The sequence below is a fragment of the Rhinatrema bivittatum genome, chromosome 18 (genome assembly GCF_901001135.1).
Source record: "Rhinatrema bivittatum chromosome 18, aRhiBiv1.1, whole genome shotgun sequence".
NCBI classification, from domain to species: Eukaryota; Metazoa; Chordata; class Amphibia; order Gymnophiona; family Rhinatrematidae; genus Rhinatrema; species Rhinatrema bivittatum.
This window is the reverse complement of record NC_042632.1, coordinates 6,659,734-6,681,233: the sequence shown is the minus strand read 5'-3', so window position 1 is coordinate 6,681,233 and position 21,500 is coordinate 6,659,734. Positions and strand designations below refer to the sequence as shown.

At 43.8% G+C, this 21,500-nt stretch overlaps 1 protein-coding gene across 6 annotated transcripts in view; it reads right to left on the bottom strand.

The window, feature by feature from the left end:
• The window catches only part of UBE2D2 (ubiquitin conjugating enzyme E2 D2), a 590,974-nt gene that overhangs the window by 172,958 nt on the left and 396,516 nt on the right, over nucleotides 1–21,500 (bottom strand). For all 6 annotated transcript variants that reach the window (XM_029583546.1, XM_029583547.1, XM_029583544.1 and 3 more), the window contains 3 exons: nucleotides 12,577–12,608; nucleotides 12,416–12,493; nucleotides 12,223–12,328 (listed from right to left, as the gene is read on the bottom strand). In XM_029583546.1, coding sequence (XP_029439406.1) covers nucleotides 12,223–12,328; nucleotides 12,416–12,493; nucleotides 12,577–12,608 — 216 coding nt within the window. The remainder of the gene's footprint in view (nucleotides 1–12,222; nucleotides 12,329–12,415; nucleotides 12,494–12,576; nucleotides 12,609–21,500) is intronic.

The following is a 21,500-nucleotide window of genomic DNA, read 5'->3' as shown; positions in this document are numbered from 1 at the left end:
TCTGAAGTCCATCTTCAAATACATTAAATGTTTAATGTATTTGACAAAGGTAACGCATAAGTTCCTGCAAATTTTGTTTAAATGTAAACCGATGTGATATGTAAAATCGAACACCGGTATCTAAAAGTAAATAAATAAAAAAATAAAAAAATAAATCTTGCAGGATTTCGAAAATGATAGGGAGTTTAGCGGCATGTGGATTGGTACCGTGAGATTCGCACCAGGCTTCAAATACTCTCCAGATCCTTATATATGTTAGTGATGTGGAGAACTTGCGTGCTCGGAGGAGAGTATCTATTACTGGCCCCGAGTATCCCCTTTTCATCAGTCTAGCCCTCTCAATGGCCAGACCCTAAGAGAGAATTGAGCTGGATCCTCGTGGAGGATGGGACCTTGCCGCAGCAGGTCTCTGTGTGGAGGCAGTGGCAGTGGATTCCCTGCCAGTAGTCTTCTCATGTCTGCGTACCAGAGTCTTCTTGGCCAGTCCGGGGCCACTAGAAAACTAGTCCTCTCTGCCGCTGAATCTTGTGTATAATGGTGCCCAGCAGGGGCCATGGAGGAAAAGCATATAGCAGGATCCTCTGAGGCCATGGCTGTACCAGGGCATCGATCCCCTGGGATAGAGGATCCTGCCTGCGGCTGAAATACCTGGGTACTTGAGCATTGGACCTGTCCGCTAGTAGGTCCATGCCCGGCGTCCCCCACTGATCCACAATCATCTGGAAAGCTGTGGGCGACAGCTGCCATTCCCCCGGGTTTAGGCTTTCTCTGCTGAGGAAGTCTGCAGTGGTGTTGTCCTTCCCGGCGATGTGGACGGCGGAGATGTCCTGGAGATTTCCTTCCGCCCAAGTCATCAGGGGGGCTATTTCTAGGGATACCTGTCGGCTTCTGGTTCCACCCTGTCGGTTGATGTATGCCACTGTGGTGGCGTTGTCAGACATCACTCTGACCGCTCTGTTTCGAAGTCTGTGGGCAAATCGCAGGCATGCTAGCCTGACTGCCCGTGCCTCTAGTCGGTTTATGTTCCACCCCGACTCTTCTCTGTTCCACCGCCCTTGGGTGGTGAGTTCTTCGCAGTGTGCTCCCCATCCGTTCAGGCTGGCATCTGTCGTGAGCAGGGTCCAGGTTGGGGAGGACATTCTTGACCCCCGGCTCATGTGGCCGGGCTGCAACCACCAACGTAGCTGATTCCGCACTCTGGCTGGTAGAGGTAGGTGTACGGTGTAGTTCTGTGATCGTGGGCTCCACCGAGATGGGAGGGCGCGTTGTAATGGTCTCATATGAGCCCGCGCCCATGGTATCACCTCCAGAGTGGATGCTATAAGGCCGAGGACCTGTAGGTAATCCCAAGCTGTGGGCCGGGTGGCGCTCAGCAGGGCCAGCAGACGATTCCGAAACGTTGATCTCCTCTTGGAGGTCAGACTGACCTTGCCTTCCTGGGTGTCGAATCGGACTCCTAGGTATTCCAGCGACTGAGAAGGCTGTAGGGAACTCTTGTTCAAGTTTACTACCCATCCTAGGCTTTCCAGAAGAGCTATAACTCTGTTGGTTGCCTGGTGGCTCTCCTCCTGTGACTTTGCCCTGATCAGCCAATCGTCCAGGTAAGGATGGACGAGGATTCCTTCCTGAGTGACACCGCCACTACTACTATGACCTTGGTAAAGGTCCACGGCGCGGTGGCTAACCCGAAGGGTAAAGCTCGGAACTGGAAGTGTTGATTCAGGACCTTGAAGCGTAAATAGCGCTGGTGATCCCGATGGATTGGGATATGCAAGTAGGCTGACAGATCTAGGGATGTGAGAAACTCCCCTGGCTGTACTGAATTTTTGACCAATCGCAGGGTTTCCATGCAAAAGCTGGGGACCCGTAGGTAACGGTTGACTGACTTGAGGTCCAGGACGGGCCGGCAAGTGCCCTCCTTCTTGGGCACTATGAAATAAATGGAATAATGCCCAGAATGTATCTCCCCTGCAGGCACTGGAATTATGGCCTTGAGGGAGAGAAGCCTCTGTAAGGTAACATCTAGCGCCGCCCTCTTGAGGGGTGAACAAGGAGATTCCACAAACTTGTCTGGCGGGAGCCGAAGAAAGTCCAGGTAGTACCCCTCTCGGATGATGGTGAGGACCCACTGGCCTGAGGTAATCTCGGCCCACCTGCGGTAAAAGAGGGTCAGCCTGCCCCCTATGGCTGTTACCCCTGGATGGGCCGGCTGATTGTCATTGTGGGGTACGGCCGGGGCCGGAACCCGAGCCGGCTTCCCTCTTACTGTGCTTAGGCCGAAAGGACTGGTTCCTGGCCTGCGACCGAGGTGCCTGGTAGCGAGTCCTGTAAGGGTTGAAGCGCTGAGAGGTTCTACCTCTGGGTGGTCTAGAAGACGGGTGCTGCCTCCTGCGTGGTCTGTCTTCTGGTAGACGAGGTAAAGGAGAGGCGCCCCATTTATTGGCCAGCTTCTCCAGGTCGCTGCCAAACAGGAGAGATCCCTCAAAGGGCATTCTCGAGAGACGCGTCTTGGAAGAGGAGTCGGCCGACCAGTTACGTAGCCAGAGCTGCCTCCTGGCTGCCACTGAGGATGACACTCCCTTGGCTGCCGTACGGACGAGGTCGGAGGCTGCATCAGTAAGGAACGAGAGAGCTGATTCCATCCCCTCTCCCGGGGCGTTGTTCCGAGCCTGAGATAAGCAGGAACGCGTCACCACCGTGCAGCAAGTCGCAATTCGTAGGGACATGGCTGCCACCTCAAAGGCCTGCTTCAGAATGGCGTCCAGACGCCGATCATGTGTATCCTGGAGGGCCGTCCCTCCTTCCACCGGGATGGTGGTGCGCTTTACAATTGCGCTGACTATGGCGTCTACCTGAGGGCACGCCAACATGTCCTTAGTTGCCAGGGCTAAGGTACCTGCCTGCCAAGGCCCGACCCCCCTTGAATGAAGCCTCTGGTGCAGCCCATTCCAGATCGATGAGCTGCTGTGCCACTTGCAGGAGGGGAAAGTGGTGAGAAGTTTGGCACAGACCCTCTAACAGGGGGTTCACTCTAGGTTCCCCTGGGGTGTCATGGCCCGGAAGGGCCAGTTCCAACAGGCATTGCAAGATCAAGTCTGGAAGATCCGCTCTAATAAAGAAGCGCCGCGTGGTCCGATAAGGTTCTACCCCCGAGGGAAGCTCTCCCTCCTCGGGGGGCTCATCTTCTTCTGCCGGGTAGTCTGAATCCCCATAATTGGGGCTATCAGGTGGCGAGCGGCCGTGCCTAAGCCTCGAGGGTCCAGGGGCTGTGTCATTCTGAACGTACGGACCCAGTCGGGGAGCTAACTGCATCGTGACAAAGGTATGAATCCCTTTGAATAACTCCACCCAGGAGATCGAAGCCATATCTGGCCGCATGGGAACCAGGCCCCCCTGGTTCACTGGCTGCTCCCCGCTGCTTGCTGGCTCCGGGGTGTTCCTTGAGGAACTGGCAAGAACGCTGGGCTGAGACCGGCCCTGGCCCGGTACTCCCAGGGCCTCTTCACATTGGGCACATAGGGAGTCTGCATCCTCATTCTGTGTGGCCTTGAGGTTGCATGCAGAGCAGAGATTGATGCCTGATACTGGAGGTGCCGGCACTGCCGGAGCCTGGTAACTTTTACTTTCCATGCTGCCGGTGAACTCAATAAGAGTCTGCGCTGTGCGCGAAAGCAGGCGCCTGGAATCAGCGCTCAGCAAGGTGCGCCTAACAATGTGCGCCTATAGCAGTGCGCCGAGAACGTGCGCCTATAAATGGGCGCCTATAACGGGCGCCTAAGAACTTGCACCTAGCAACGTGCGCCTATAACGTGCGCGTATAATCGGGCGCCTAAGGACTTGCGCCTAGCTATGAACGGGCGCCTACAATGTGCGCCTATGAACGGGCGCCTAGCAATATGCGCCTATGCGCCGATCGCCGTGCGCGTAGCAACGGACGCCGATCGCCGTGCACGTAGCAATAGGCGGGACGCAAGAGGATGATGGTGAGCAGGCAGACGAAATGGCGGCCTACTGAACTGGCCACCCCAGAGGCACACTCTGCTTCGCCTCGGAGACCAACAAGTAAACATATACGCCTTACCTTGTCTTCGGCGCTTCCCGGCTGCAACCCGGGCGGTCTCCAGCTGCGGGGAGAGAGGGCGAGTACCTTCACCGCTGCGCTCGAGGAGGTGCACCCGATGCCTCTAGGCCGCGCCCGAACTCGTCTCGCTCGGGGACCAAGTCCACGCCGGGACCGAGGCTGCCTCTAGGCCGCGCCCGAGCCCTTCTTGCTCGGGGGCAGGTCCCTGCCGCGAGTCTGCCACCGGACCGAGGAACTTACCTCCGAGGGACCACGGAAATCACCTCGGGAAACTCAACTGGGGGAGGGACCGACTGGTATCACCACAGGAGTGCGGGGCTCGTCGTTGATAGTCTAGGAATTTAGTCGTTAGAATTTGGAAGAATGCTCAGCGAGCGTGAAGGAGCTCCAAACTGCTTTGGAGACGGAAATTACTGAATTGCTTCACTTCCTGTGGGGGTATATGTACCCCTGCTGACATCAGACCCGTCTCCAACTGCTAGCACGAGCACTCTATACCCACTTGTTTTGAGTCCATCTGCTACACACTAGGAAATAAATGATTTCTTTGCTTCGGTGTTTACTGAAGAGGATGTTGGGGAGGTACCCCTAATGGAGAAAGTTTTCATGGGTAATGATTCATATGGACTCAATCAAATCACGGTGAACCCAGAAGATGTGGTAGGCCTGATTGCCAAACTGAAGAGTAGTAAATCACCCGGACCGGATGGTATACACACCAGAGTTCTGAAGGAACTAAAAAATGAAATTTCAGACCTATTAGTAAAAATTTGTAACTTATCATTAAAATCATCCATTGTACCTGAAGACTGGAGGATAGGAAATGTAACCCCAATATTTAAAAAGGGCTCCAGGGGCGATCCGGGAAACTACAGACTGGTTAGCCTGACTTCAATGCCAGGAAAAATAGTGGAAAGTGTTCTAAACATCAAAATCACAGAACATATAGAAAGACATGGTTTAATGGAACAAAGTCAGCATGGCTTTACCCAGGGCAAGTCTTGCCTCACAAATCTGCTTCACGTTTTTGAAGGAGTTAATAAACATGTGGATAAAGGTGAACCAGTAGATGTAGTATACTTGGATTTTCAGAAGGCGTTTGACAAAGCTCCTCATGAGAGGTTTCTAGGAAAAGTAAAAAGGCGATGTCCTTTCGTGGATTGCAAACTGGCTAAAAGACAGGAAACAGAGAGTAGGATTAAATGGACAATTTTCTCAGCAGAAGGGAGTGGACAGTGGAGTGCCTCAGGGATCTGTATTGGGACCCTTACTTTTCAATATATTTATAAATGATCTGGAAAGAAATACGATGAGTGAGAATCAAATTTGCAGATGACACAAAATTGTTCAGAGTAGTTAAATCACAAGCAGATTGTGATAAATTGCAGGAAGACCTTGTGAGACTGGAAAATTGGGCATCCAAATGGCAGATGAAATTTAATGTGGATAAGTGCAAGGTGATGCATATAGGGAAAAATAACCCATGCTATAATTACACAATGTTGGGTTCCATATTAGGTGCTACAACCCAAGAAAGAGATCTAGGTGTCATAGTGGATAACACATTGAAATCGTCGGTTCAGTGTGCTGCGGCAGTCAAAAAAGCAAACAGAAGGTTGGGAATTATTAGAAAGGGAATGGTGAATAAAACGGAAAATGTCATAATGCCTCTGTATCCATGGTGAGACCGCACCTTGAATACTGTGTACAGTTCTGGTCTCCGCATCTCAAAAAAGATATAATTGCGATGGAGAAGGTACAGAGAAGGGCTACCAAAATGATTTATTTATTTATTTATTTTATGTTATATACCGACAACCGTTTGCACATCGTGCCGGTTTACAGATAACTTACAACCAAAGGATATATAGGCAAAGCCTTTACAAGGAACAGTGTGTAACAAACGCAGTAACAGGGCAAATAACTAGATAAATTGGGGAGGGAGGGGTAGGGGTAGACGAGACAAAGGAGGGGGTGGGGGAGAGGGTGAAAATGGATACATAAGGAAAAGATATGTACAGGGGTTCGAGGAACAATTGATATTTACAAAGGTTATATACAAAATTGTATAAGCGCAAAACAATAATAATTGAGGTGGGAAAATGTGTACGGTTGTACTAAGTAACATTTTTTAGGTTTGTAGTTCCTTAGAGGGGGTGGGTGTTGGGTGTAGGTCCTGTGGGGGGGTGTTGGTGAGAGATGGTGGTCGGGTTAGGGTGTTAGTAGGAGATGCTGATGATTGGGGGTATGCTTGGAGGAAGAGCCAGGTTTTGAGTTTCTTTTTGAAAGTGGGTGTGGAGGTTTCGGTGCGTAGGTCAAGAGGCATGGAGTTCCAAAGGGAAGGGCCTGCGAAGGAGAGGGCCCTATTGGTGGTGGAGATGAGTCTTGTGGATTTTATGGAAGGAGGAATAAGGGTTCCACGGAGAGAGGAGCGGGTGGGTCTTGTGGAGGTACGAGGGAGGAAAGGTGGGTTTAGCCAGTTGTAATGTTCGTTAGTAATACTTTTGTGGATGAGGACAAGGGTTTTCTAAATAATTCGTGAGTGAATGGGAAGCCAGTGGAGATTAATGAGGGTGGGAGTAATGTGGTCTTTCTTATTGGCATTAGTGAGGATGCGTGCAGTAGCGTTTTGAAGGAGTTGTAGAGGTTTGATGTGGGTAGCAGGGAGACCAAGTAGGAGTGCATTTCAGTAATCAATTTTTTTAAAAATTATAGATTGAAGTACTGTCCGGAAATCAGAGAAGTAGAGAAGGGGTTTGAGTTTTTTGAGGGTTTGTAGTTTGAAGTAGCAGCTGCTAAGGATAGATTTGATATATGGTTTGAAGGTTAGTTGGTTATCAAGTATAACCCCCAGGTTTCTTGTGTCAGAGAGAAAGTTAGGGGGGTGGAGGGAAAGGGTAAGGGTATGGATGCATGTTTAGAGGAGATGAGGAGGGGGATGGAACAACTCCCCTATGAGGAAAGACTAAAGAGGTTAGGACTTTTCAGCTTGGAGAAGAGACGACTGAGGGGGGATATGATAGAGGTGTTTAAAATCATGAGAGGTCTAGAACGGGTAGATGTGAATCGGTTATTTACTCTTTCCGATAGTAGAAAGACTAGGGGGCACTCCATGAAGTTAGCATGGGGCACATTTAAAACTAATCGGAGAAAGTTCTTTTTTACTCAACGCACAATTAAAATCTGGAATTTGTCAGAGGATGTGGTTAGTGCAGTTAGTATAGCTGTGTTTAAAAAAGGATTGGAGAAGTTCTTGGAGGAGAAGTCCATTACCTGCTATTAAGTTCACCTAGAGAATAGTCACTGCCATTAGCAATGGTAACTTGGAATAGACTTAGTTTTTGGGTACTTGCCAGGTTCTTGTGGCCTGGATTGGCCACTGTTGGAAGCAGGATGCTGGGCTTGATGGACCCTTGGTCTGACCCAGTATGGCATTTTCTTCTTATGTTCTTATGAAGAGAAATATCTGTATATGTCTAAATTTTTCCACCAAGTAAGTTTTTATAAGAGATATATAGATCTATTCTGGATATGGGAAGGCAATAGTGGTGAGTTGAAGAATTTTGAATATTTGAATTCTTGTGATTCTAATCTTAAATTCACTTTACAATCTAGTTTTACCCAATTACCATATTTGGATATTAATGTGACATTACGTAATGGGAAAATATTCACGTCCATATATGTAAAGCCTATGGATAAAAATACGACACTCTATTTTCAAAGTTTTCATCCTAAAAAACTTAAAGAAAGTATACCTGTAAGTCAATTTTTGCGTTATAGATGTATCTGCTCATCGGTTGACGAATATAAAAAGTGTGCAAACACATTGATGACTAAGTTCGCAGAGAGAGGATACCCTAAGAAATGTATAAAGCAAGCATATAAGAGAGCTTTATACGCCAACAGGCAACATTTACTACAGTTAAGTCCTCGCAATCAGATTATTAGACCAGTGTGTACGCTCCCATTTCCATCCAAGTCCAGTACCATAAAGCAAATTATACTTAAACATTGGGATATTGTAAAATGTCTACCAGGGTTCGATGAACCCCCTATTTTTGCAATGAAAAAAGGCATCAATTTAAGATCAATGTTAACCCATAAGGAAGTACAAGAGGAGGATGCAACATGGGGCCAATACAAATGTGGGGCTTTTCAGTCTGCAATAATGTCCTGATGATAAAACATTTAATGTATCGGGCAGGAAGCATCCATTCATTATTAGGGGCAGATTCACCTGTAGTTCCAGCATGCCTATATATGCTATCATATGTCCTTGTGACCGATTATATATAGGTCACATTAAGAGACAAATCAGACAACACATAATAGAACATAAAAGCAGGTTAAGAACAGAAAAAATAGGAGCACCTTTAGTAGCCCATTGGCATAATGCGCATCATAGTGTTGAACAGCTTCGGTTCTTTGTCATTCAACAGTGCCACATACGCCAACAAGGGGAGGTAAATAGAATTCTGAGAAGAACAGAGCAAAGATATATATATATATATCAGTGGAATAAAGTAGCCCCTAAGGGCGTTAATGAAGCAGTGGAGTGGGAGTAAAGTACCCATAGTGATTGTAGTCAGAGTAGTGATATTTGCAAAGAGTGTTATGAAGTAGTAGAAGACTTAAGCACTTTAACAGGAAGCGGAGAACAGCAGCAGAATTGAGTGATCATCATGAAGAGTGGGGAGTTTCCATTGAAGAATATAGTTAATAAGCCTCTATGAATATGTTTGAGCATGGTTGGGACAGGTAGGTTATGAAGGTACATCCATGCAATATAGTTTTATTTGTTAAAAAGGTGGAAACACATTGTTGTGAGTATTGTTAACAAATGTATATTGTATGATTTTGTACGAATGTGATAGCATAAGAATGTATGGGATAGGTAGGATGTGATGACACATTCACTCTATAAAGCTCGTTTGTTGATGAGCTGGAGGCACTTTGTGCCGTGCCTTTTCAATAGATTGATAATGTAGCAGATGATTGGAGGGGACTAAGGTTTTAGCATAGTTGTGTTAAATCTGAAAGTTCCCGGTTATAATCCGTGATATATGATACGTGTATTGCCATTATGGTGTGTTTCATTGGAAGTAGCCATAAAGTTTTTTCTTTCAAATTGTCCTGGTCCCCGGATGTATTACGTTGAAAACACATCTTCAACAACAAAAAGTTTTTTCAAATTGTTCTTGGTTCCCGGATGCACCTGACATGACGTAGGTGTCTAAAAACGTGGCTTTTGATTGGTTGTAACTGATTTAAATAGTATAGGACATGAAACATATAATAGACAAGTTATGTTGGAAGGAACGGTTTGGTGAGAGAATGCTCTGACAACATTTTAAGCGAGTACCCGGTATTTAAGAGTAATTTATTTAAGCACGTACCAAGTGTATAAGTGTGAGTATGGTATACATTTGAGTTATATAATGTTTTACAATGAGGTAGCAGAATTGGTTTGAGCAGAATATTTCAGATAGTGGTAATACATACCTTGGATATAGGGGTTAACCGCCATGATTATATATTTGTTACAGATATTTGAATGAACAAATTGCATAAGAGGCTGGAATCCGGCACAATTACCAAACACATTCATATATAGCAAGAGCTTACGATATGATGGAAATACAAAGCTTCTTTAGTCCTAACATGGATGTGATTTTGACAAGTTGGTATTTTTTGTGTATAGTAATGGTGATGGTTCACAAATATGTTGAGCACAGTGGTATATGTGTAGAGATAAGGAGGTGAACAATATGACAATAGGTTGGTACTTGTTTTTCATGGATATCACTGCAATAGGATAGACCACGAGCAGGATAAAGTTTTGCTGATGGAAATCAATGTCTGTTACTGAGATATGAAAATATGAGGAAAGACATCTGATGGTTGAAATATGAAGACACTATCTAGCATTGCAGATCCCTGAAGAAGCCGTGTTTTTCAGGGTGAAATGAGGCTGTTGTCAGATGCACATATAATTGAAATATCTATTAATTGTATAATACGAAGGCAATGCAGTTAAAGTGTGAGTCATCATTTGTAACAAACGGATGAATATATAACAGTAATATTGGTTATCAGTATAATATGAAAGCAACGAAACAGTAACATCAACAATTTGCAACAAATTGGGTTATAGGAATTGTTGGATAACATGTATTTGAATATTTTAATGAGAGCATCGTATGAGAGGTATGAGTGGTGTGAATGAAGGGTAATGTATGTATGGTAGGGGGGAAGTTTTTAGATATAAGTAGGCATTGTGGTCTAGTAAGTGCTGTTATAATAAAAAGTATGTTTAAAGTTTGTATAATTAAATAAGTATGGGCATAATAACATGCCGAGTACCTCTGAGTTGTGTAAGTAGGTAATTTAAATATCAGAGGGATTGCACTTATGTTTTGATCTGTTGAGGTTACCCCGTTGTGCATATTTAGGGGAGTAACAGCTATTTTAGTTGTCATTGATAATATATGTGTTTAAAAGTGATATCGTGAATCTGGATAACATGCACAGTTACTCAGACCAAGCGTCAGCCGATATTTTGGCGGGGTTTAGATTATTTGACACACCAGTTGCAGAAGGGGAGGGAGATTGGAATTGTAGAGTTTTCCTTAAGAGTATGCAGATGGACTCAAAAGAAGTGGGTATAGTGTGCTCGTGCTAGCAGTTGGAGACGGATCTGACGTCAGCACGGGTACATATACCCCCGCAGGAAGTGCAGGCTATGTGTGACTAACTGAAAAATAGGGAGAGGGAAGGCCGCAGTCGGTTGGCAGCCAGAAAGGTGACAGGAACCGATCGAAAAAAATATGGCATAGTACTCACCGAACGTCGAATTAAACCAACGCGGAGGGAGTCCCGTGCAGGGAAAGGTGTTTGTGAAGTAAAAATGTAAATGTTTTATGAGGAAAAAAGTGTTAGAATTTCTCACAGAGCTCCAACTGCTATGCTTACAGCAGAGCGGAAAAAAGAAGACTGAAGGGAGACCCCTGTGGACGCAGGGATCATAGCATGCTGAGCATGCTCAGTGCACTCAGTGTGCCAGTGTCAGTCAAAGCTTTTAGAAACTTTGACAGAAAGTTTTCCGTCATAGGGCTCCATTACCGATGTCACCCATATGTGAGGACTAGCATCCTGCTTGTCCTGGGATAATATATGTATGGTAGGGGGGAAGTTTTTAGATATAAGAAGGCATTGTGGTCTAGTAAGTACTGTTATAAATAAAAAGTGTGTTTAAAGTTTGTATAATTAAATAAGTATGGGCATAATAACTTGCCGAGTACCTCTGAGTTGTGTATGTATGTAGGTAAATTACAAAAAAGCCATGAAGTTATCTGACTATTCAGCGCTAAACGTATTTTCAATATCGAGCCCCTGATTTTTTTAAAATTGTGTGTACAGCAATATATTGCAATATAAAGGGCCATTTGAGTTTAGCCGATTACAGAGCCGAAATGCCTTCTTCCTTGTACACTACTCAAATTATATGTTTGCCAAAAGATGGTTTTTAACAAAAATAAGTATTCAGCGAAACTATAAGAATAAAGCATTCTGAGACAAAAAGTCTCAAAAGATGTATTTAACAGGTACTTCGCCAGATCTTGTGTTCACAACATATGTAAAGTATGTGCCAAATATTTATGACTGCACAACCTAGCCTGTACTTATTTGCTAAGGCAGCTATTCTGAATTGTCATTTAGATAGATTTTCTAAATATTTTTAGTGTGGTCAAAGGATGTGCATTACCACTGATCAATTCCAAAGATTCAGTAATTGCTCTCAAAATAATTTTAAGACCAGCTGGATACCTAATGAACATACTCAAAACAATTGTTATGGATTTGGAGAAATGAGTATCCAAACCAGCTAAACTACAGATTTTAAATGTTATTTAGAGACAAGTAATTTCAACAGGTTACCGCACTGCAAGTTTCCTCGCTGACAATTCCCTAAAAAAAATTCAATATTTATCTGTTCAAACTAGCTTACCTGGATATCTAATTCCGTCATTTTTTGTGCCACTCTCCATTTTGCAATTTACTTTGCATTGATATATTCTAAATGTTCTTAAGATACCATATAAAAACTATGAATAAATGAAAATAAAACAAAAATTAACCTTTTGAAATAGTTAGTGCTGGGGACCATTGAGACCTCAGGATGTCAAGGCAAATGCTTCCATTACTGTTAATATTTGGATGATAAATTCTTGTTGTAAATGCAACCTGCAAAATAGCAAGGAAATCTTATGATTACACCTCAGCATACACCAAAGGCTGCACATTGTAGATTTAGAGGAAAACAATCCTTACCTTAGGTGGTTTAAAGGGATAATCTGTAGGGAAATGAATTGTCAGGAAAAATACTCCCCCCTGATAGGGGCTGTCATTCTGTCAATGGAAAGGAATTACAGTTAGAGATTAGCCGTATCTAAAAAGCACTTATTGAGAGAAATCTAGAAAGAAATACTTACTGGCCCCATTATTGTAGCTTGCCAATGGAACACTGAAAAAGTGAGATGACAATCACTTTAAGATGTCAACATAAAACTACAGATCAACGAACTACAGACATTCAATGTATAATGAATAAAAGTAGACAACAAAAAATGACCAACTCACTTCCTAAATTAGTTTAAGAATATAAAATGTTAATGTATACATATTACAAACCTAAGGCTGTGGCCAATAAAGGAGTTAGTCATATTCTGATTGGCAATTTTGCATATTAGATCATCAAAAATCAGTCCATTATCCTGCTGTTAAAAACTATTAACACCTTTTGGGGCCTCCCTCTTCTTGCTCAATACTTGAGCTTTTATCCCAGTTGAACCCTGCTCATTTCCTTTTCTGACATAAGTGCCCCAAGACAAAATACAATAGGTCTTTTATTCAAAGCTGACAGGGCTTTCCCCTCGTCACTCCCACCCATTTACAACCCACCCATTTCAGTGAGGGACCTTGGTAAAGACCATAGACGACTGCTCCTGCAGCATACCCAGCCCTTGCTAGTCTGATGAATAGCGCCATCTGGGAGAATCAAGCCAAAACTGCCAGTTTGGCAGCACTGGCATGGACAATCAGGCTAGCCTCCAATTTCACATCATCTTTGGACACACTAAAAAAATGACACTTAGAAACTAACATACAAAGGCTTCAAATTCAAAATTCTGGAATTTCAAAGATTACAATTAAGATGAATAAGAGAAGAATAGCTATTCCTCCATATTAATGGTTGCTCCTATTTGTGATGGATTGGCAACAGGGAGGGGAAGGGCTTGTAGTAGAGTGGTTTATGTTGTATTATGCACCATGTGGTTGTATTGAAGTTTTTTTTTAATATATGTTGATTATTTATAATGTATAAATTACTATGAGCTAACTGGATGCAATCAATAAATAAAACAAACACTATTAGCTTGTGATTTAAAAGTTGCATCTAAACTTTACTGTCAAATTCCTTGGTCACTCAAATGCTCAGTGATCACAGATCTGGTATTAGTAATCATCACCTAATAAGATTTCAAGAAACTGTCAATTCTTTTGGCCACAAGGTCTGTAGTTTAAAAAATTACCTTATTTATTCTCACAATTGCTTTGAATTAAAGAAAGACTTATTTTTTATCCTACTTAGTCTTGCCTCATCCCTGAGGCACACTGCTTTTAGTTGAAGCAACTACATAAGAACTTTAGGCTTAATTCAGCCCCTCTTGGGACTCAGAAAAAGTTCCAGCAAGGGTGTATTTGGTATCTCTTGTTCTATATCTGGAAAAAGTTATCAAGAGGCCCCATTCAACTAGAAAATCCCTTTCATGCAAAATTTTAGGCCTGCCTCCACAGACCTGCATTTAATACATTACTGACTTCATTACAACATGCATGAGGCTTATTCCTTTTCAGCCATGAAAAATCACTTTGCTTATATCAGGAACATCTGGCATACAATAGAGAATGCTCACAGTATGACAGCCATGCAAGCTAAGGGAAAGAACGTAAAATCACTTGTCCACACTGATCTGACCCTGCTCCATAAGAAACAAAGTGGGAGAATGTAGCTACAATACACACATTCACAAGGAAAATGTATTTGCCTTTACAAAATAAAACAAAACAATCAAACAAAAAAAACCCAAAACTATAATGCCTTAGAAGGCATAATGCATTATAAACTATCATGGATCAAGTAGTTGGGTGTTTTCTTTGGAATCGGGAAGTACTTGGGTACCGTCTTTCCCCTGGTGGAAAGGGCTCAACAGCATTGGACTTTAAGATGGAGGAAAGATACTTCTGAAGCAATTCCCGATGAAAAGAAAGTGCCCAAGTAGAGTCTTGAGGTCAATTTCTACCCTTTCCTTATGATGCCAAGGATGCACGTTTGAAGTTATGCTTGGCTAAAAGTTTACATATAAATTCAATCTGCCTCTGACAAGAAGGTCCTCTGACACAGGCATTGGGATATGGGCGCGCTCTCTGTGGGCCAATCAAAATCCTATCCCACATTTAGTCTAGGATGCCAGCTAAGGCTTAGGGGTCCTCTGCTGCTTTGAGTGGCCATGAGGGGGCCTGTTGCCAACAGGACCGAGAAGAATACTTCCTTAGCTGTAAGTAGTATCTCCTCAGCCCCAAGCTCAGATACCTCCTTAAAGAGAAGAGCTGAGGAGAGCTACTGCACAATGTTCACGGATCTATGTCACCACTTCCTTAACTATCTCAGAAGAGATTTTCTCCACTGCACATCAGCGAGTCTCCTGGATCTCAGGTCAGAAGTCTGAAGCCTACAGCCAGGCGAGTCTGAGGGGTGCCAATCCCAACAGTAGACACTTGATGCCATTTTGAAAACATCAAAGGTCGTCCAGACCATGTGTTTTCCATACTCCATTCCCTTCTGCATTGGTAACAAGGTCATCGTGCTGCTTCTGAAGAAGCTGCTCAGCCAACTCTCATATCTGCTTTAGGCGGTTATGTGCGTGGGTTTTGATCGCCACGTGCGGCTGAAGTTGCCGCTTCCGCGGGATGCAGAAAAATGAATTATGCAAATGATTTACATGCATAAAGCCACGCACATATGGCAAAATGCACGTACCTAAGCGTGGTAAGGGCCTATGGCCGCATCTGTCCTCAAAACCAGTGCCGATAATCCACGCATAAAAGCGAGTGAGTGAGCGGGTCTCCCTATTAAGTTAAAGTATGAACCTGGAAAGTATTTTTAAGTATTTCCAATAACTGTGCTGCAGAAAGGACAAATATTTTCATGGATGATAATTCACCACAATCTGGCTGCTCTTCTGGCCATGTATCTCTCCACCCAGGGAAGCGCCTACCTCTGACGCCGTGAAAAGCTGGCCACTCTGAAGCTGAGATAGGCATTCAGCCAGGCGCTTATCAGGCCGCTTGTGTTCTCTTTGTGACAGAAAAATCTGCACAATCAGGTGTCCAGAAAGGCACCTAGCGTACCTTGCCATTTGGGTGCTCAGCTAGGCGCTTAGTTGCTTGCATATCTGCACGATTGGGTGCTCAGAAAGGCACCTACTGTTGCCGCTCAGGGGCTGAGCTAGGCGCTTACTTGGTCGCTCCCGAGCAGCAATGGTAGCTAGGTGCCTTTCTGTGCGTCCGATGGCATACATTCGTGACCAAGTAAGCGCCTAGCTCAGCGCCCACAGTAAGGCTAAGCACTTTTCTTGGTCGCAAATGTATGTCGTCGGGCACCCAGAAAGGCACCTAGGGAAAGCACCTACCTAAAGCTGGCTGTTCCAAAGCCCAGAAAAGCGCCTTGCTAAGCTGGACACTCAAGACACGGAGATAGGCACTCAGCTAGGTGGTTTTAAGGATGCTCAGACGCAGACATAGGTCCCCTGAGTCAGCGCTGTCATTTAACTCCTGCCGTGACCATGGCAGTAAAAAACCCGCATTAAAAACCCCACACTAGCATTAGTGCAGCTCCCTGCATTGCCTATGATTAGCTAATTGCCTCATTTGCATGCGTTAGCATGAATTCGTACAGCAAAAACCATGAATGTGTTCGTACACGTTTTCCCGTGCACAAAACCCTTATTACATCCCCATATAGGGCTTTTCACAGGAAAATGTACGTACATCCGTGCATGAACCCGCAACAGCTTCAGCGCACTTTATTACATCAGCCCCATAAAGAGCTAGTAGGAAGTTATGCAGATGTTGAGCATAGCTCCAACACCTTTCTCGTAAGAGTATCCAAGGTTCTGGATTCCTTCCCTAGAGACACTGAGGAATAGGTTTTAGTTCTTTTGACAGTTGATTTGACCACCACAGATTGGTGCAGTAGCTTTCCTTTATTCGAATCCAAGAGCCTTCCGGACAAGATAAATCGCTTCCACTCTTCTTTATGGGAGCCACGGAGAAGGGGTTTCTCATATCTCCTCTGTAGCTCCTGAAAGATCTCGAACTTGGACTGCCACAATCTCCTTACTTTATTTTTTTTTTTATTTAAAAAATGTATATTCCACTTCACATAACAGTCATTCTGTATGTTATGATACATAAATATTTTAAATAAATAAAAAAGTCTATGTCCCGCACCCTCCAAGGTTCGTAATGGATTCCAATTTGTACATACATAAAATAGTCAATGAACAGACAATATAATAATTATAAACAATAGGCACATAAAAGTACAATGGGTGCTAACACTATTCTATGATATCTGCAGTACAGATTAATGGGTTTTCCTGAAAGGTTGCAAAAGCTTTGTTAAAGAAGTGAGTTTTCAAAACCTTCCTGAATGCTCTGGGTTCTCTAATGAGGTGTATGGACATAGGTAATGAGTTCCATATTATTGGGCCTGTTGTGAAGGCCCTTTCTCTTGTTTCATCAAGGTGTGCCATCCTAAAAGAAGGGACCTCAAGTGAGTGCTGGCTAGATGACTTAAAATTGTGTGTTGGAATATAGATTTGTTAATATGGCGGTGATACAGAGCGAGTAGAGGTTATACAACAGACTGTGAATAATGACAGCCATTTTGTATTTGATGTGCCAACACACTGGGAGTGTTAAGACAGGAGTTATGGTATCGTGGATTCTAGAACCAGTCATTAATCTTACAGCAGAATTTTAAATGATTTGCACATCGGTAAAGCTATGAGCAGAGGGTTACAATAATAGAGTTCTCAAATGATCAAAATCGGAATAAAAGCGAAGTGGCTTTAAGTGACATAGCTTTGCAAATGAGGTGCAGACTATCAATTTAATGTGAGATTTCATGAAGAGAACTGGATCTAAGATTACACCGAGGTTTCGTACTTCAGAAAGTACTCAAATGTGCTGATTATCAAATACCAGGGTTGATAGTAAATTTTCCACAGAAAACCGTGAAAGGATAATGATTTTGGATTTAGCAACATTTCATGTTGGTTTGCTATGGTGAAGCCAACAGAGTATGGGGGATAGGCAAAGGCAAGCAAATTGAGTAGTCAAATTCCTTGATGATTTCAACAGAAACAAGAACTCTGTCTCATCAGCATATAACTTATAGTGGACCTCAAGATTTACAAGTAAGCAAAGACGTGTTATATAAAAGTTAGAGAGAGCCACTGATAATGCAGAACCTTGGGGTACACCTGTGCAAATCAAATGCCAAGATGAAACCTCGGCATTAACCTTGACCTGTTGAGTGTCATGGAAAAGAAAGAATGAAAAACAGGTCAAAACTGTACCAGGGATCCCAAGTACAGAAAGATGGGACAGAAGGATAATATGATTTACAGTTCTGAATACTGATAAATCAAGCAAGATTAGCATATATTTTATGCCTTAGTAAAAGCCTCTATGTACAGTACCTAAGCTTGATAGCAGTAAGGATTTGCTGTTGTGATGTTTTCAAAATTCAAATTGGTATTTAACGTCGAGTGTTCAGTGAGGAAATATGAAAACTGACAAAGTGGCATTTTTTATTATTTTGGCTAGGAAGGGATGGGACGAGATGGGATGGAGAAATTACTTACGATAATTTTGTTTTCCTTAGTGTAGACAGAAGGACTCGGGACCAATGGGTTATATGCTTCCCTGCTAGCAAATGGAGACAGAGTCAGGTTTCAAAGTTGTTGTCACCTTAGATATACCCCCCCTGTAGTGACCTCAGCCCTCCAGAATTCTCTTCAAAAGTCAATGTGGACATACTAATGAAAAACTTGATTAAAACTGGGCTGACCCGGAATCCAAGATGGCCATTGTAGAGTCTGTTGCATGAGCACAGCTTTACCTTTTCTTGTTTCAAAGATTCTATTTCCTGAAATGCCACACTCTGCCCGAAAATGGTGGGCGAAAGAACGATCCAACCTCACGGTTCCTTTGGGTCCCCCCTTCTCAGGTCCAATGGACGCTCACGTTTTCCGGGTAACAAGGTTGGAGGCTTTGTCATTGGAGTCGGAGGCAGAAGTGGAGTTCCCTGCTCCCTCTCCAGAATCTTTAACATCTTTATCCACGATTGATAGAGTTCCTCCAGTTAACCCGGGAGCATTCAGGGATCACCGTTCCCTGTTGGCAGGGGCTAATTCTGAAGTAGCTGATGCCCCTTATTCTGAAGCGGGGTCAGGACACACAGAAAGCTCTGAAGACATTGCTGGTGAAGGCCCAGTAAGCGATTTGGCCAGCTCACCTGTGAGAGATTCCTCAACGCGGGAGGAAAACACTCGTGCCTGTACTCTTCCTCCTCTCAAGGAGATTTCTGTGCCGACATTGGTAAAACCTCAACACATTACTCTGAACACTATTTGGGACACCATTACTAACTTGAGAACGTCTCTCTTTGCAGTTTAATCCTATCTTTGATAGGATTAACTCTATTGGAAATAACATTTCTCTGCTGGAACAATTTAAAATTTCTACTCAGGAAGATACTGCTGATATAAAACAGTGTTCTCAAAGGCTGAATTCTTCCCAAGATCATTTGATCAAGGAAAATGTATTTTTGCAATTTAAAATTGAAAGTCTTGAGAATGTGATTCGTAGTAGGAATCTTTCCTTTATTAATTTTCCTAAACTCTCATATATAACAACTAAAGATATGTTTAAAAAATATTTAGGTGATCATCTTAAAGTTCCTGAGGCTGCGGTTCCTCCTATTTCTAAGATTTTTTTTATCTGCCTCCATTTAAAAAGAAGGAACAGGATGAAGACCAAGGATTGCAGATTTTGACCCCTAATTTGGATATTTTAGCAGATAGCTTGTAGGCAGATAGCAGATAGCTTGTAGGCAGATAGCTTGTAGGCAGATAGCAGATAGCTTGTAGGCAGATAGCTTGTAGGCAGATAGCAGGGTGTCGATAGCTTGTAGGCAGTTGTTCCAATGTGCCCAAGTTTTTTGCAGTGATTCTGTGATGGGCATGAGGATCTGGATGTCATCTGGAAACATCGGACACTGCCTTAGCTCAGCCAGCCACTATGGTGGTCACTTTTGCTTTTGAGTTTGATCGAGACTGGGTTTTGTGTCTCTTTTTCAAACATCGCCTTGAGCTGTTTCTTCACTTGATGGTTAGAATATACCGATGATGCTCAGCAGACACAAAAGAAATGTAGTCAGTTTCTTTTAATGCGACCAAGGGTATTGCAGATTTAAGCAACATTTACTTTGAAATTTCCTTGAAAATGTCTAATTAAATATAAAGGATCTGCTTATGTATTTTTTGTAACCTCTCAACTTTCTACCTTTTTATGTGATAAATTACCGCTCCAATCTGGAGGTACTGAGTCTGCTCCTCCTATTTCTCCCTTAGAAGGTTGAGTACCCTGATTTATGTATAATGTAACCTGCAGTAATAACACTGGCTCTATTTTTCCTTTGTAATTTTTTTCTAATAACTGTTTCTATATTGGATCCCGCATTGTGGACTTACTGGAGAGAGTAATTTACTATTTTCTTTTTTCTTTCTTTGCATTGTTAGAAAAGAAGTAAAGAAATATTATTTCTCAAGAGTAATTCTTGAAACTTATTGGAAAATTTATAAAGAATAAAAACCTTTATTAAAAATGGATAACCGTAACTTTACTCAACCAAACATAAGTGCCAAATCCAGCAAGATTATAGATGCCCTGATCTAGGGATTGGGTGACAGCTTACTCGTACCCTCTTGGAATCGGATTCACCTCATAGGCAATTCCCTGGCACCACTCTTGGGCAGCCATGGGCGAGATGCTGAGACCATCTGTCTACACTAAGGAAAACAAAGTTATCAGGTAAGTAATGTCTCCATTTCCTAGCGTGTAGCCAGATGGTCTCAGGACCAATGGGATGTACAAAAGCTACTCCCAAACGGGACGGGAGGCTTCCCGTGGTCCAGTTAGTACTGCCCTTGCAAAGGCTGTGACCTCTTGGGCCCGAACGTCCAGATGATAGAACCTGGAGATGTGTGCAAGGAAGACCATGTCGCCACTCAGCAGATGTCAATGGGAGACAGTAGCTTAGCTTCTGCCCAGGATACTGCCTGGGCCCTAGTGGAATAAACTTTAACCTGAAATGGTAATAGTTTCCCTGCCTCTACATAAGCTCCCGTGATCACCTCCTTGATCCAGCGAGCTAAGGTAGCTTGTGAAGCTGCCTTGTCTTGTTTCCTTCCACCATGAAGAACAAACAAGTGCACCAGTACAAGGTGGCAGAAGGTGTTTAAAATCAGCAGAACCAGAGGTCACGAGCTGAGGCTCCAGGGAGGAAGACTAAGAACCAATGTCAGGAAGTATTTCTTCACGGAAAGGGTGGTGGATGCCTGGAATGCCCTTCCGGAGGAAGTGGTGAAGTCTAAAACTGTGAAAGACTTCAAAGGGGCGTGGGATAAACACTGTGGATCCATCAAGTCTAATGGGCGTAAATAAAGAGGCAGCAAAACACTGCATGGAGCGGCAGTAGCCACAGAGGCATTCACGGAGCGGGATGCCAGTGGCCAGTGGTTGGTGTTCCGCCTTGACGGAGGGCTGCCATCTCCAAAAAAAACAAAAACAAAAACAAACAAACAAAGCAGGGGTGGGTAAGAGTATGGGGCAGGGGTGTGGCCTGCTTGTCGTGGCGGTTGCTACCCCTGATTGAGCTGGATGTTCACCGGGATGCGGTTACGGAGCTGCTCTCTGCATGGTGGAGGGGTGGAAGGGAGTTGGGGCCGGAGGGTGCTGGAAGGCAATAGTGATGGGTGGGAGGGAGAAAAAAGGGGGGGGGAGGAATGGATAAACTGCGTGGCTTGCTGGGCAGACTGGATGGGCCGTTTGGTCTTCTTCTGCCGTCATTTCTATGTTTCTATTTCCAGATACTGCACTAAAAGCTACTGATGTTTAAATGGCAGAGGCAGTAGTCTTCCATGTCCTTGAGTCCATCTAGGGACAGTAAGGAAATGGACTAACTCAAGTGAAACTCCGAGATTACCTTAGGCAGGAAGAAAAG